Source organism: Dama dama, chromosome 11 (genome assembly GCF_033118175.1).
Source record: "Dama dama isolate Ldn47 chromosome 11, ASM3311817v1, whole genome shotgun sequence".
Taxonomy (NCBI): Eukaryota; Metazoa; Chordata; class Mammalia; order Artiodactyla; family Cervidae; genus Dama; species Dama dama.
In genome coordinates this window covers 42,319,684-42,332,863 of record NC_083691.1, presented here as the reverse complement: position 1 = coordinate 42,332,863, position 13,180 = coordinate 42,319,684, and the positions used below count along the sequence as shown (strand labels likewise).

At 34.8% G+C, this 13,180-nt stretch overlaps 1 protein-coding gene across 5 annotated transcripts in view; it reads left to right on the top strand.

The window, feature by feature from the left end:
• AFTPH (aftiphilin) overlaps positions 1-13,180 on the top strand; it is a 70,258-nt gene that overhangs the window by 52,091 nt on the left and 4,987 nt on the right. For 3 of the 5 annotated variants that reach the window (XM_061155189.1, XM_061155190.1, XM_061155191.1), the window contains 3 exons: positions 4,070-4,130; positions 5,650-5,733; positions 9,736-9,859. In XM_061155189.1, the coding sequence (XP_061011172.1) occupies positions 4,070-4,130; positions 5,650-5,733; positions 9,736-9,859 (269 nt within the window). The remainder of the gene's footprint in view (positions 1-4,069; positions 4,131-5,649; positions 5,734-9,735; positions 9,860-13,180) is intronic. The other 2 variants (XM_061155192.1, XR_009694705.1) reach the window with 2 other exon arrangements.

Below are 13,180 nucleotides of genomic sequence, written 5' to 3'. Positions count from 1 at the left end.
AAGCAGGGTCCTGCCTTTTCAGGTGTGTTTCAAGAAACATGTGATATTATTGCTGTGTACCACTGTGGTTTATACTTGAGCTTAGCTTCATCGTCCCTCTGAAACCAGTTTATTACTGTCACTAAATTTATGGGCATGGAGACCTAATGCATAAAATGCCTGGCCTTATTGATTGGGCAACAGGCAAGGTGCCTTGGGCAAAATGTCTCAGTAGGCCGAGTCTGTCCTTAGCTCTCTTCCTTTCATTGGATGTTTATTGCCCTCTGGCTATCAGCTGTTCTCACGGGCCTGCCATGTCTGTGCAGATTCCAGAATTACAGCACCTTCTCACTTCTGCCTCAGTCAGCATTCTTATTCCTACAATGCTAGGTGTTAGGAAAGTAATTTGAGTACTGCCTGGTATGTTTTCTGGAAATGGAGCTGCTGTTAATCTGGGCCACTTGTTACTTTTCCTTGCCGTCTCCTCTTCTCCATCCAACCACTTCCATGTATCACAACCCCATAAGCTATTACTTATTTTATTAGTTAGCTATCACCTGTCATTTTTGCCTAGTCATACCTCTATATAATTTAATTATAGACTTGATTAAAAGTCTTGATAACCTAATAAAAAGCATGTGTGTTAATTTAATGGAACATTTTTTTAGTAGAAATCAACGTGTATTAATTTGATGGTGGTTAGTTGCAGCTGCACAAGGATTCAGCTGCTGCCATCTCTGTACAAACATATAGACCCCTAAGTACTTGTAATCAAAGGACTGTCTCCCTAGTTATAGGCAAGTATGGGAATTCTCAGCGACATTGAAGCATATCTAACTTTTTTGCTAGAAGATGGAACTTGGTCTCTTGTTATTTATATTTTTTAAAAGCTCTTTTTAATCAAGTACTGCCTTTTATTCTGTTTCACGTACACATTTCTCTTTTTTAAAAATACACATCAATATTGAATTAACAAGTTTATTCTATACTTTTTATGGTATTTTTGTGATCCTCATTGGCTTTAGTTTTTAGGCTTTGGAAAACCAATGAAAACAGTATTTCCCAATGGAAGTTCAAAGTTATTTCTGAATTGACTTGAGCCTATGTAGGTCTGCTTTCTAACATTCAAACAGAAGATTTCAGCATGCATATCAGAATTTTGTGCTAAGATGCCTGACCTCCATCATTAAATTGCATGATCTTTGCTTGGCTCCATACTTTTGATTAAGGTTAAAATACTCAACAAACACCTGAAATGCATTCTAAAGGTTGTCCATTTAAGGTGTATTTCTTACCACTCTTCCTTGGCACACAATGTATTTATTATTTTTCACATAACATTTTGGCTGTTCAGTCTTCCTCCTAATGATAATTTTCAGGTGAAACAACCATAAACGTTAGTGCTAGAAGCTTAGCAAAATGTGTCTGCAAAGACCTGTTCAATACCTGAACTTTTTTCCCAAAAAAGCGTGTGGCAAACCTTCCTTTTATGTTTTGGCATCCTTGAACAGTGACTTTCAAACTTAGCATAGTGGCATAATTCTCACTGTGACTGCATGCTTTTTGATCTGTCTTTTCTATTTCAGTTTGGTACCCACTAAATTTTTATCTTTTCTTTCAAATGAGTTTGTACTCATCAGTCTTGTTGCCATTACATCTCTTGTTTAGAAATTCAGTATTTTACTGATATCTGTTAATGTGGGTTTTTTTTTAAAAAAGATAATTTTACATGAAAAAAAAAAAGCTACAGATAAAAAGCAGGTAGTGATACTTTTTGTTGTTGTTGACATCTTTTTTCACTGAATTTCAAGGTCACACCAATTACAGTGCCATACTGATTCCCTCTTAGTAAGGTTAGGATGTTAATTAACCATACTTTATTCACTGCCAAGTGGAGTCAGCTCTCTGGCTAGCAGTTATCCACCTGGTTACCACCATCAAATTTCCTCTCTCAGGCTACTTAATGTTGCCATTTCAGTTGTGAATCAGAATCTTAGAAAAAAGAAAAAAATGGCAGTCTAGCTCTGTACTCATTTTACAATTAGAAAACATATTTGGAAAGACTAAGTAATTTACCTAAAATCACATGTCAGTGCTGTACTTAGGACTAGACCCAAAGTCTCCTGTCTCTAACCTTTTCTTCCCCCTCTTTTTATTATGAACTTGTCTCCTTTCGTCTCTGCGGTAATCATTCATGCCACATAAAGTTGTTTTTAAATGTTCCATTCCAGTGCTTTCTCTTTGAGTTGCCTGCTTGTCAGTGCCGTTAGTTAACCTGTAATTATTTAGGTATCTGTTTTTCATCTGTCTCAATTCCACTAAATTTTGATTCATGATTTAGGACCTCATTATTATAATATTGGTTATGTCTTCAAAATGCCATACATGTCTCTGAAAAGTAAAATTCCAGAAAATCATTGAAATATTTCAAAACATCCAGGTACTTGACATCATTTAGATAAAACATGTTAATGAAAGAGCTCTGCTTCGCTTTACCCAGAAATTTTGTTATTACATAAATCTGAGTTTTGTCCATCCTAGTTCTAAAGGTTTTCCTGATTGAGAAGTAGAACAAGTTGAATCTGTTGGAATACCTAGAGCTTTTTGTTTGTTTTTGAGATCAGCTAAAGAAGATCTTTTATAAATATTATTTATCAGTCTTGCAGGTAGGTTATGAACTAGATTTTCACCAGGATTTTTAAAACTTTTATTTGAAACAATTATAGATTTACAGGAAATTGCAAAGATCATACAGAAGAGGTGCCTTGTATCTTCACCAGTTTTCCCCACAATCACATTTTACATAGTTATAGAATAATATCAAAACCAAGAATATGACATTTGCTCAATATGCATGTATAGTTCTGTGCTATTTTTTCATGTGACCACCACCACAGTCAAGATACAGCATTCCATCTCCCTCATCAACCCCCCATTCCACCTCTCTCTAATCCTGGCTGCCACTATTAGCAGTATTTTATTTTGTTTATATCTCCAGGCCTGACTTGATACGGGGGAGACCAAATGCTGATAGTAACATGCCCATCATTGGTTATCAAAGCAATTGTATTATAATATCATGGGGTTAGACTTTCAAAATTAGCCAATTCACGTTCCTTTCCTACAGGGAACAGTGTCTTTGTCTACAGAGAAAAAATGATTAAAGTTTTAATAAGTGCCTACCTTACAGTGAGCAAAACAGAAAAAAAAGATGATAACATGTTGATAAGAGTCTAGTAAAAGGTTATTTCAATAAGTGTTGCCAACACCACTCCCAAAATAAAAGAAGAAAATGAAGAAAATTTATTTTTTTCCCCCTGTCAGGAATATTCTTAAAATAAAGCATGGGTCATTTTCAAAATGTTTTGTACTACCTTCCATCTTATATTTATCATTTGCTCATTTTATCCTTACGTGTTTGGCAGTTAACAGAGTTTTTAAACATAGAATATTCAAATGAGTTCTGAGTATACTTTTCAGTACATTATTTTAAAAATTCTAATACTGATTATAAGTAATTTCTAAATTAGAGAAGGTTATAAGTTTTTTTTTTAAATTGTATCTATATAAGGAAACCAAATAAATTAACATCCATGTTTATACAGCTAGTTTCTTAGTCCTTAATAACCCAGCTTGCCTCCAATTCAGTATGCTACCTTCTCTCTTGCCTTGTATTCTCTATTAACAAATTGTAAGTGGCTAATCATTTAAAATAAAATAGATCACTCTTTAGTGAAAAAAGATCCAGTGAGATTTTCAAGCCAGTAGTTTAAATTGTGAATGGAGAACAGATTGAAATCTTGATATAGAATCAGTCTATAAACTTCTGTTTGAAAATGTAAGATAATTCCATTTCTCAGATACACCATTTTTAATGTCAACAAGCTGTACTGTTTATAAATTTTGCAATTTCAGTTTGTGTTAATATTTGTAGATAACCTCCTGAAATTGTAAATTATCCCAACTTTGTCTTTAGGTATTTTATTGCCTAATGATCTTGCTATAATAGTGTTTTGTTCTGTTTTTAAGGATTCTTTATGTTGCTACAGCCTATACTGATTAATTTTGATTTTTTGGTTTTCAACTCTAGGAGTCTCTACCACCCGTCCAGTTTGACTGGAGTAGCAGTGGCCTTACTAACCCTTTAGATGGTACGTCTCTCCGTAGAGCCTCTAGCGCCAGAGCTAGAGTTAAGAAAGCTACAAAGTTCAGACAGACTTCTCTCTGCTGATTTCCATTTTTGTTTGAACATAACTTCTTATCTTTGGAAATTCAGGCTTTCTTTCTGAATAGTAATTGCTCAAGAAACCAGCTGTTACTATTATTAACAGTATTAATGTCCATATATAAGTAGTAGTAACCAGATAAAATTTTAGTTTCATCTTAAGTCAAAGATAAGCTTCTTTATTTCTCACAAATATTTAGGTAGTTTAAATAACATTTTAGGTAGACCAATTTATTTGAAATTTTTTTCTGTAGTTTTAGTTTATGGAATTTTCTTGGATGCCAAGTCTTGTGTCTAGAAGCTGCTTTAAAGCACAAAGCACAATTATTTAACCAAAAACAATGTGCAAATAGGTCCATATTTATTGACTCAAAGTAGTTTTCAGACTTAATATTTTATAGAGCACTTGTATGCAAATGAGAAATGAGTGATTTTCATGCTCCTTTTCTAAAACTTATCTCAAAATACTAGTAGGTAGTTCCAGAAATAATTGGTTTCTCCTATGACTTTAAAAGAAAATCCTGAGAAAGGATTAACTTATTCTAATAAGGTGGGGTCTTTTAATAATACAAAATACTAGGTTTCCTGTGTGTTGATATCACAAGTTTTAATCAGACTCTAAAGTACAATTATTCTTACTGCTTATACTTCATAAGTTGTTTGAGCCATGGTCTGAAACACCTGTTACTCTTATCAGCTCTGCCTTAGAGTGGGGGATCCTAGGGTATCTGGAAAGCATCCAATTGAATAACAGTGCTGAAGGAAAGCCTGGATGCACCTTTTGCTGTTGTCTGGTGTCCTATTCAGTCAAATCATCGTGCTTTTTATTAACAAAAAACTTCTTTAAAAATGTATACTATTTCTGATTACTGTTTCAGAGTTAAAGGGGAACAGTACAGCTTGAGGTTGCACATCAGGGTAGGGCAGTTATGACATTTCTATTACCTTATTTTATTTTAAACTAAGTTAATGTATTGGTGTGTGTCCTGAAACTGACAACTTTGTCACTTTTAAAATCATTCATTAGAAACCAACACTACTAACATAAAAGATTGATTTGGGCATGAACAGTGATTTAATGTTGAGTTGAGATTAAAGTATTGTTTCCCTTTAACGGGTACACTTTCCCCCTTGGTCTTTCTGGTATGGCTTCAGGTTTTGATTGAAAGAACTGAACTCCTAACTAAAACCTTACAAAGTGTTAAATTATTTACATTGTACATGAGAAAATGTACATTAAATTAAACTGTTACTTTAGAAATGTCCTTAGCAATGAAAAATTAATACTGTACACATTGTTTTAATGTTGATTTTAAAATGTGTAATGACTACTAATTATAACCTGCATGTTCAAGTGTGTGTCTTACCCCTTTTTACACATAACCCCTCCTCCCTTGGCTTACCTTCTGTGTGGCTGCCTACCAACACGGTCACTGAATTTCAAGCTAGTGGAGGTTCCACTCTTCTGAACCTTGATTTCTTTGGGCCCGTGGATGACAGTAGCTCTAGCAGCAGCACCACAATCCCAGGTCAGCAGAGTGTTAAAACCACAATTCTAGTATATTTACTAAAAGCATGACCACATCACTTGACTTTCCTATAAACAAGGAAACAAATAGATTATATTCTCTGTAATGTCTTTCTAATACTTTTCTTTCATCTATCTACTATTATTTTCTAGTATCTGACTATAACAAGTGACTTACGTGAAAAATGTATTTTAAGGAAAGGTTTGTCAGAGTGTAATAGTCAGAGCTGAAAGTAGTTTCTAGATACAAAACAGCCCTAATGTTCTTTACATAGTTAAAGGCAGGGTTTTTTCCCCCCTGTAAATAGAAAATGTGATTTTTTTTTTTAGGAAATGTCATCTTTTATATGCTTATTTTTTAAAGCATATTCTACAGAGCCATTTGAAAAAATGCAAATTTAGATATATAGGAATATTTTAGTACACAGTGACATTATAGTGTCTGTGATAATAGAACCTTTACAGATTCTAGTGTTCAATTAGTTATTTCTTAGTGCTGCTAAATGTATAATTAGGTTCCAAAATGTTGGAGTCTAGCACTTAGTTATATAGTCCCACATAGAATTATTACTGTTTTTCTGTAGCTCTTGAATAGAAAGCTTACTGTTAGTTTTTCATGGAGGGGAAAAAAAAATGTTAAAGGTGATAGCAGAAAATAATTGCTGTGAGATACTAAAAACTAGAAATTAAAACTTATTGGAGTGCCTGTTAATGTTCAGCCTGGCAAAAGTTCAGTTCATTGACCCAAGGACTAATGTACTTTGTCATTTTCAAACTGAATAAAAAATTAAAATATAATGGCATTTTTATGTTTATATTTTATTTAATATGATTTTAATGACACTCTGTCATCCCTGCTTGTGCTCTGGTAGTCACGCCTTTTGATCACCAGACGGCTATTACAGTGCCCTGTAGATGCTGATGCCCAGAATGCACAGTGACAGTCCCTCTCAGTCCTTCCTAGGATCAGGTAGATAGCCAGCCTGGTTCCTGAGAATTTGCTGGTTTTGTTCTATTCAACTAGATAACCCTGCCACCCACTTCTAGCAGTTCAGGAGCTATAATGGAAAATGGGGGAGGCTAAGAGAATAATCAGCTAAGGGTGAGGCTGGGACCCAGGATACCCATCTCCAAGCCTGGTTATGGAAATCTGATTGTATTATAAGGATGTTCCATGGCCGTTTTGTAGAATGACTGGATTCCTCAAATCTAATCCCTTGGTTATCATTTTCATTGTTTCCAAGATTTAACAAGCACATAAGAAACTAATCTGTGTCTGGTTTTAACTTCAATATGGTATTTCACTATTTAAATTACTTCTAAATACATGTGAGCTATGGAATGACCTGGATGAGTAGTTTTTAATACTTAATGGGGGTGGGGGAACCAAAAAACTTATGTATCAGTTTCCTTATTACTATAATCCCAAGAATGAAGTCAGTTCAGTTCAGTTGCTCAGTCGTGTCCTGACTCTTGGCGACCCCATGAACCGCAGCATGCCAGGCCTCCCTGTCCATCACCAACCAAGCTCCTATTTTTAATTTGCTCTCAGCTTTGTTTTGTCATGAACTGTATGGTAACTTAAATGAGGTCACTATTTTTGGATGCCTGAAAACCTGGTTTAAATTTAACTTTTGGTTACATGTCAAACTCAGTTAAAAGTCATCCATAAGAGCACAAATAATCTGACCAAATAAAGAAGTACAGAAATGACCTAATAACCAGGTTCAGTATACATACACAGCTTGGAGAAGAGCAAGCAGTTTCTGAGGTTTAGAGCTGTAATGGAAGTGAAATTAGCATGGTCGATTGTGATCCTTACTTCAGAACCTCTTAAATATTTTTGTTCCATTTTTTCATCAATATGCTCTAGCCTCTGTGTAAACCTGATTACTATAAATATGCTTTGACTTGTTTTACTGCTACTGGGTTTTGTTAAAACTTACCTTCAAGCTGTAGGTGTAAACACTTCCCTGAGTATTCCATTTCATCACTTGCTTGCACTTTTTCTGACTTGTTTCTGGGAAAGTCATTTTGTCTTAGCTTGCAGTTATTTATTTTGTGTTTGAGACTTAGGAGGTTGGCATAGAACTTGGTTGGCTAGTTTTATTTCTGTAACTGAACTATGCCTCATTAAGGTTCTGTTTAAAAAAAAAAAAAAATCTTTTCCATTTAAAAAAATTTACTCTCTAGTTTTTTGTGTAGAGTAGTTATCTTGGTTTTGAAAAATATAAAATAAAGCCATAGTACTTTTTTTTGGTGATAATGGTTTTGGAGGGCTGGGGGAGGTTGATTTGGGTTTTGTTTTGTTGTTGTTATTGTTTTTCAATCTCCCACTTTCCTGTTTGACAGCCAAGTGGCCAGTATTTTACAAACCCAACTAAATTTTCAGTAGCACTTTCCTGTTGCCAGTCAGATTGCAGTTGTTTATTCTGCATTATGCATTCACCATCTACCTAAATTTTGTGGTTACTTGGAATAGAACCTTTCACAGTAGAGGAAGGAGGTGCTTTGGGTTCATCTGGTCCTGCTTTACAAGCATCTGTAAATTTTTGCATTTTAGCTGCATATTTATGCTTATTATAGAAGTAGAAAGGGGCTTTTAAATTATATTTTGAAACTGTACCTTAATGAACTATTAAGAACTTGGGAGAGTCAACATTTTCTATAGCCTTCCTCCCTTGTTGGACATGGTAACTGTGAAAGCCGCTTTTGCTGGTATAATTTCTGTAAACATCTGAGATCTGTGTTTACATCTGCTAGTCAGCTACAAAGTTGGTTCATAGAAAGCAGTTCCTGATTTTCTTCTTAACCTTGAAATACCCTAAAAGGAGATAACTTGTGAGCATCAATATATGACTCTTTTATATATAACTTTATCTGCTGATCTTAAGACTTTTTAAAGAAATGATAAGTAGAAATTGATGGAACTATAAGACATTTGTACTTAAAATCTGCTTTTCTATTCAAAACTACTGAATTTGCTGAAACCAAAGAAAGGGTAGAATTAAAAAATTTTTGTCTGATTGTCTTTATTTTCCTAAGCTTAGCATGAGTTGAAAATACTTGTTACTTGTTTTTTGTAGTCATCATATTTTATATAAATTAATATTCAAGGAAGTTTAAAAATATGTATGTGTATTTTAATGAAGTCAGACAGGAAGGATTTTACTAGACTTCTACAGTAAATCTAATCCTAATGAACTCAGCTTCATTTTGAATTTTTCCAAGAAGATATTTGAACTGTTAGCCACTAGATTCAGCCGTGAAACTTTAGGAGTGTAATTAACCCTTGAGACGATGTTCATTTTGTTCAAAAGTAGCGCTTTTATTCACTTTTTCTGAAAATATTTTACCTCCCCACTTCTTACCTAAAGAAGAACATTGTGGTATATAACTTTAGTAATAATTTAATTCTTTGGATAATATTTCATGTCTTCAGATAATCAGAATGTATTTAAATTAACCAAATCATTTAGTGTATGTGAGACTTTACATTAACTTCCAAATTTGGGGGTATGAGTGAAAATACGGAGGAAAAATGGTCATGGAGATAAGGGAAAATAGAGGTTCAAAAACTGAGGTTAAATCAGTCCGTTTAAAAATTGAGGTGTCATATTGTGTAACAAATCATTGTGCATTCTATTTGTAAAACATTGTTAACTTTCGTATCACAGACAAATCCAGCACTTAGGGAGTTTCCTATAGCAGACAGTTTTTTTTTAGAAGTATTTGAATGATATCTGCTACATAAATGTTAGATTAATTAAGGCTATATTTATACCAAAGTGGAATTTTAAAAGTATTTTACTACTTTATAAAAACTCTGAAAAGTGGAATTTATAATTTAAAAAGTAAATACAGTGTTACAGTGTTCTAAAGACGTGTTGCACTTATAAAGACTCAGATGTTTACAGAATAATTGTCTTTTGCATCTTGGACTGTGGCTAATTGAGTAAGCCATTGCAGCGCACCATCACTGACTATCATTTTATACTATAAGGTGTGGATCCAGAGTTGTATGAATTAACAACTTCTAAGCTGGAAATCTCCACCTCAAGCCTCAAAGTGACTGATGCATTCGCGAGACTCATGTCCACAGTAGAGAAGACAAGCACATCTACCAGGTAAAAGCTAGTGTTCATTACACCCTAATTTTGAATTCTGTGTTTGAACAAAGTGCCCAGATGGGAAAGCATATGAGTTGGTAGTATTTCAATATATTGTATTAAAATTCACTTTACATTTATATAAATGCAGTGGATGCCCAATTCCAGAAAATAGTATCAAGTTATGTTTAATTATGAATTTACTGGAGCAGAGCTATTTCATGAGAGACTGGAAAGGGCTGACAGATGTGGTCTTTTTCTCTTTCCCTACGCCTATACCCAACTTTGTAACAAAAGAGTCTGATTAAAGAATTGAGATCATAAAACCACTGCAGAAATGCTCCCCCTTTTCTTTCCTGACTACTGAGGTGATCATCTTTGGGGTCCTAGTTTGACAATCCCAGAGTCATGTAAGCTAATCCTTTCACCTCCAGGCTAAGAGAGATGGGCACAGCCACTGTTTTGTTTTCTGATTATTTGCTGATATGTGGCACCTTTGATTTAGGTCCTGAAGCCTTGTTTTTAACAAGCCTTCTGGGATCCCCTTAGGTTCATGACCTTTAGAAAAGCAGTTTTCTCAGATACCAGGAATGTCATGGGGGCTTGTGTGTAGGATTCAAAAAACCTTTAGTTTTACATAATTAAGCTCTGGAATAACCCACTGCTTTGACATGCTAGCGATAAAATAAGGCAGTTTCTAATAAGGTAATCATTGTAAAGGAATGGTTATGAAGGAAATCTCTACTGCAAGAGCAAATACCAGTGTTGATTGGGATGCCAACTCTGCTGTCCCTGTGATTCATTGACATTTTAAAATAAAAATATTTTGACCCTTCTTGCAGTCCAGTGATTGAGACTCCACGCTTCCAAGGTGAGGGGGTGGGGTGCGGGTTCAGTCCCTATTTGAGGATCTAAGATCCCACATGCTGCATGGTGTGGCCAAGAAAAAAAAAGTGGAAATACTGACCTTTGCCCAGTTAGGCAAAGATATTATAGTGCTTTCTCCTGGGTAAATACATTCCATTCACATGTCAAATTCAGATTTATCTTTTAAATCAATTCTTCTGTAGAAAAACATCCATTTAAAAACTAACATTTTTCTTTGTGAATAATAAATGCTTACCTGTCTTAAAACTTTGGCTTGAATTTTTCACATGGCCTTTTAAACTGTATTGTGTGCTGAAGTATCCATTCAATAGCTATTATTATTAATACACTTAATGTTCATAATTAAGAAAATCCATTATTATATGTTTTATAAGCAAGGCTACCCTGAACTCTTCTCAGGAATGGGTCTGTAGTCTGCCCATTCTTGCTTAGCCACAGATTCTCTTCCTCATTCTCGTCACCCATTTCTTTGTTATAATATTACCTGGCACAGTTAAGCCTCCTATCAAGCTAGTGTGGATTTTTTGCTTGCTTTCTAATTTTTTCTCTTTCCAAATAAATTGTATTTTCAACTTAATGTTCTTCTTACTCAAATTTCTCATCCATTTTTTCTATACATGTTAACTAAAGGCTAATGACTTTAAAAACAAGCAAAAAAGTGATGCTTTTTTTTTTTTTTTTTAAATCATTTGGGCTTTCTCCTGCTGTTTATTGTACAGCCTTTTCTAAGGGCAGTCCTAGTGTTTCCTCACGTTTTTCCCTCTGCAGTCTCACTGAGTGAACTGTAGGAATGTTGAAAGTCTCTGTGGTGAGAATTCATTGTTTGTGCCATTAGGAGGAGCTCTAAGCCACGTAGTTAACTTGCTTGCTCTCCTAACTTTTCAACTCACCCTTGAAACATTCTGTACACTGAGGCACTCTTCCACTCTTCCAACTTAAATAACTTTTAAGTTATTTTCATTGTTTTCTCTTATTCTGTACTGTTATGGGATGAACTGAAACTATAGTGTGCATCTTAGGGTTAGTGTTGTAACTGAATTGGTCACTAATACCTGTCCAGCTTCACATTTAAAACACAATGAATTGAAAGGAAAAGAAGTTGCCACCTTTGAATTTTCTGTTTTGAGGAATTAACTATTCGAAAATGGTGAGAAGTGCAAAATATTCACAGGTCTTACAATTAGAAGTTAATACTGTAAAATGTCCCCATGAGTGAATCTCAGTTGTACAGGGAAGAGAGAGGGTGGTGACATAGTTTCAACAGAATTTTTTGTGTCTTTGTTATTTTTCAGTTTTGTTTCATTTTTTGTTTTTGATTAAAACAAAATTTGAAGTGTACACCCCAGCAAAATCTTGGCTTTTGTCAGTACACAGAAGACACAGTGAAAAAGCATTGAGGAACTGTAGTGTGAGGAAGGGTTAAGAAACAATGGTCTAGGTAGAGGAAATCTGCCATATAGCAAACAACATTCCATACTCTTTTCCAAATGCCTTTGCATATGTAAGAGAAAATACGTGTGCTCTTCTCTTTCTAAACATAGGTTGTGAAAATGACTGACTTTTTATTTTTTTATTTTTTTTTATGACTGACTTTTTAAAGAAATGCAAGTTCTCAGTTTTAAAATAGTTCCATCTTCTAGCTTACCTTTTCTAATACAGAGAAAAATTACTTCCTAATCCTAATCAGTGTGTAGCAGCTAGTTAATAGCCACAGACTTTTAGCTGAAGCTTATATAAGCCAAAGGACTAGTTTTCAAAAGGCATATGTGGTTTTTTGTTCTTTTTTTTTTTTTTTTTTTACATTTTAATTGACATATATTCACATACCATGAAATTTCACCCTTCTCAAGTATACGATTCAGTAGCTTTTAGTGTATTTGCAAGGTTGTGTAACCATTGTTGTTGTTGAGTCGCTCAGTCGTGTCCAACTCTTTGCAACCCCATGGACTGCATACACCAGGCTTTCCTATCCTTCACCGTCTAGTGGAGTTTGCTGAAACTTGTGTCCATTGAGTCGGTGATGCCATCCAACCATCCTGTCCTCTATCATCCCCTTCTCCTCCTGACGTCAATCTTTCCCAGCATCAAGGTCTTTTCCAGTGAGTCGGCTCTTCACATCAGGTGGCCAAAGTACTGCAGCTTCAGCCTCAGTATCAGTCCTTCCAGTGAATATTCAGGATTGATTTCCATTAGGATTGACTGGTTTGATATCCTTGTATGTAGACCAAGGGACTCTAAAGAGTCTCCAGTGCCACAGTTCAAAAGCATCAATTCTTCAGTGCTCAGCCTTCTTTATGGTCCAACTCTCACATCCGTACATGACTCCTGGAAAAACCGTAGCTTTGACTAGACGGATGGTCAGCATAGTAATATCTCTGGTTTTTAATACATTGTCTAGGTTTGTCATAGCTTTTCTTCCAAAGAGCAAGCGTCTTTTAATTTCATGGCTCC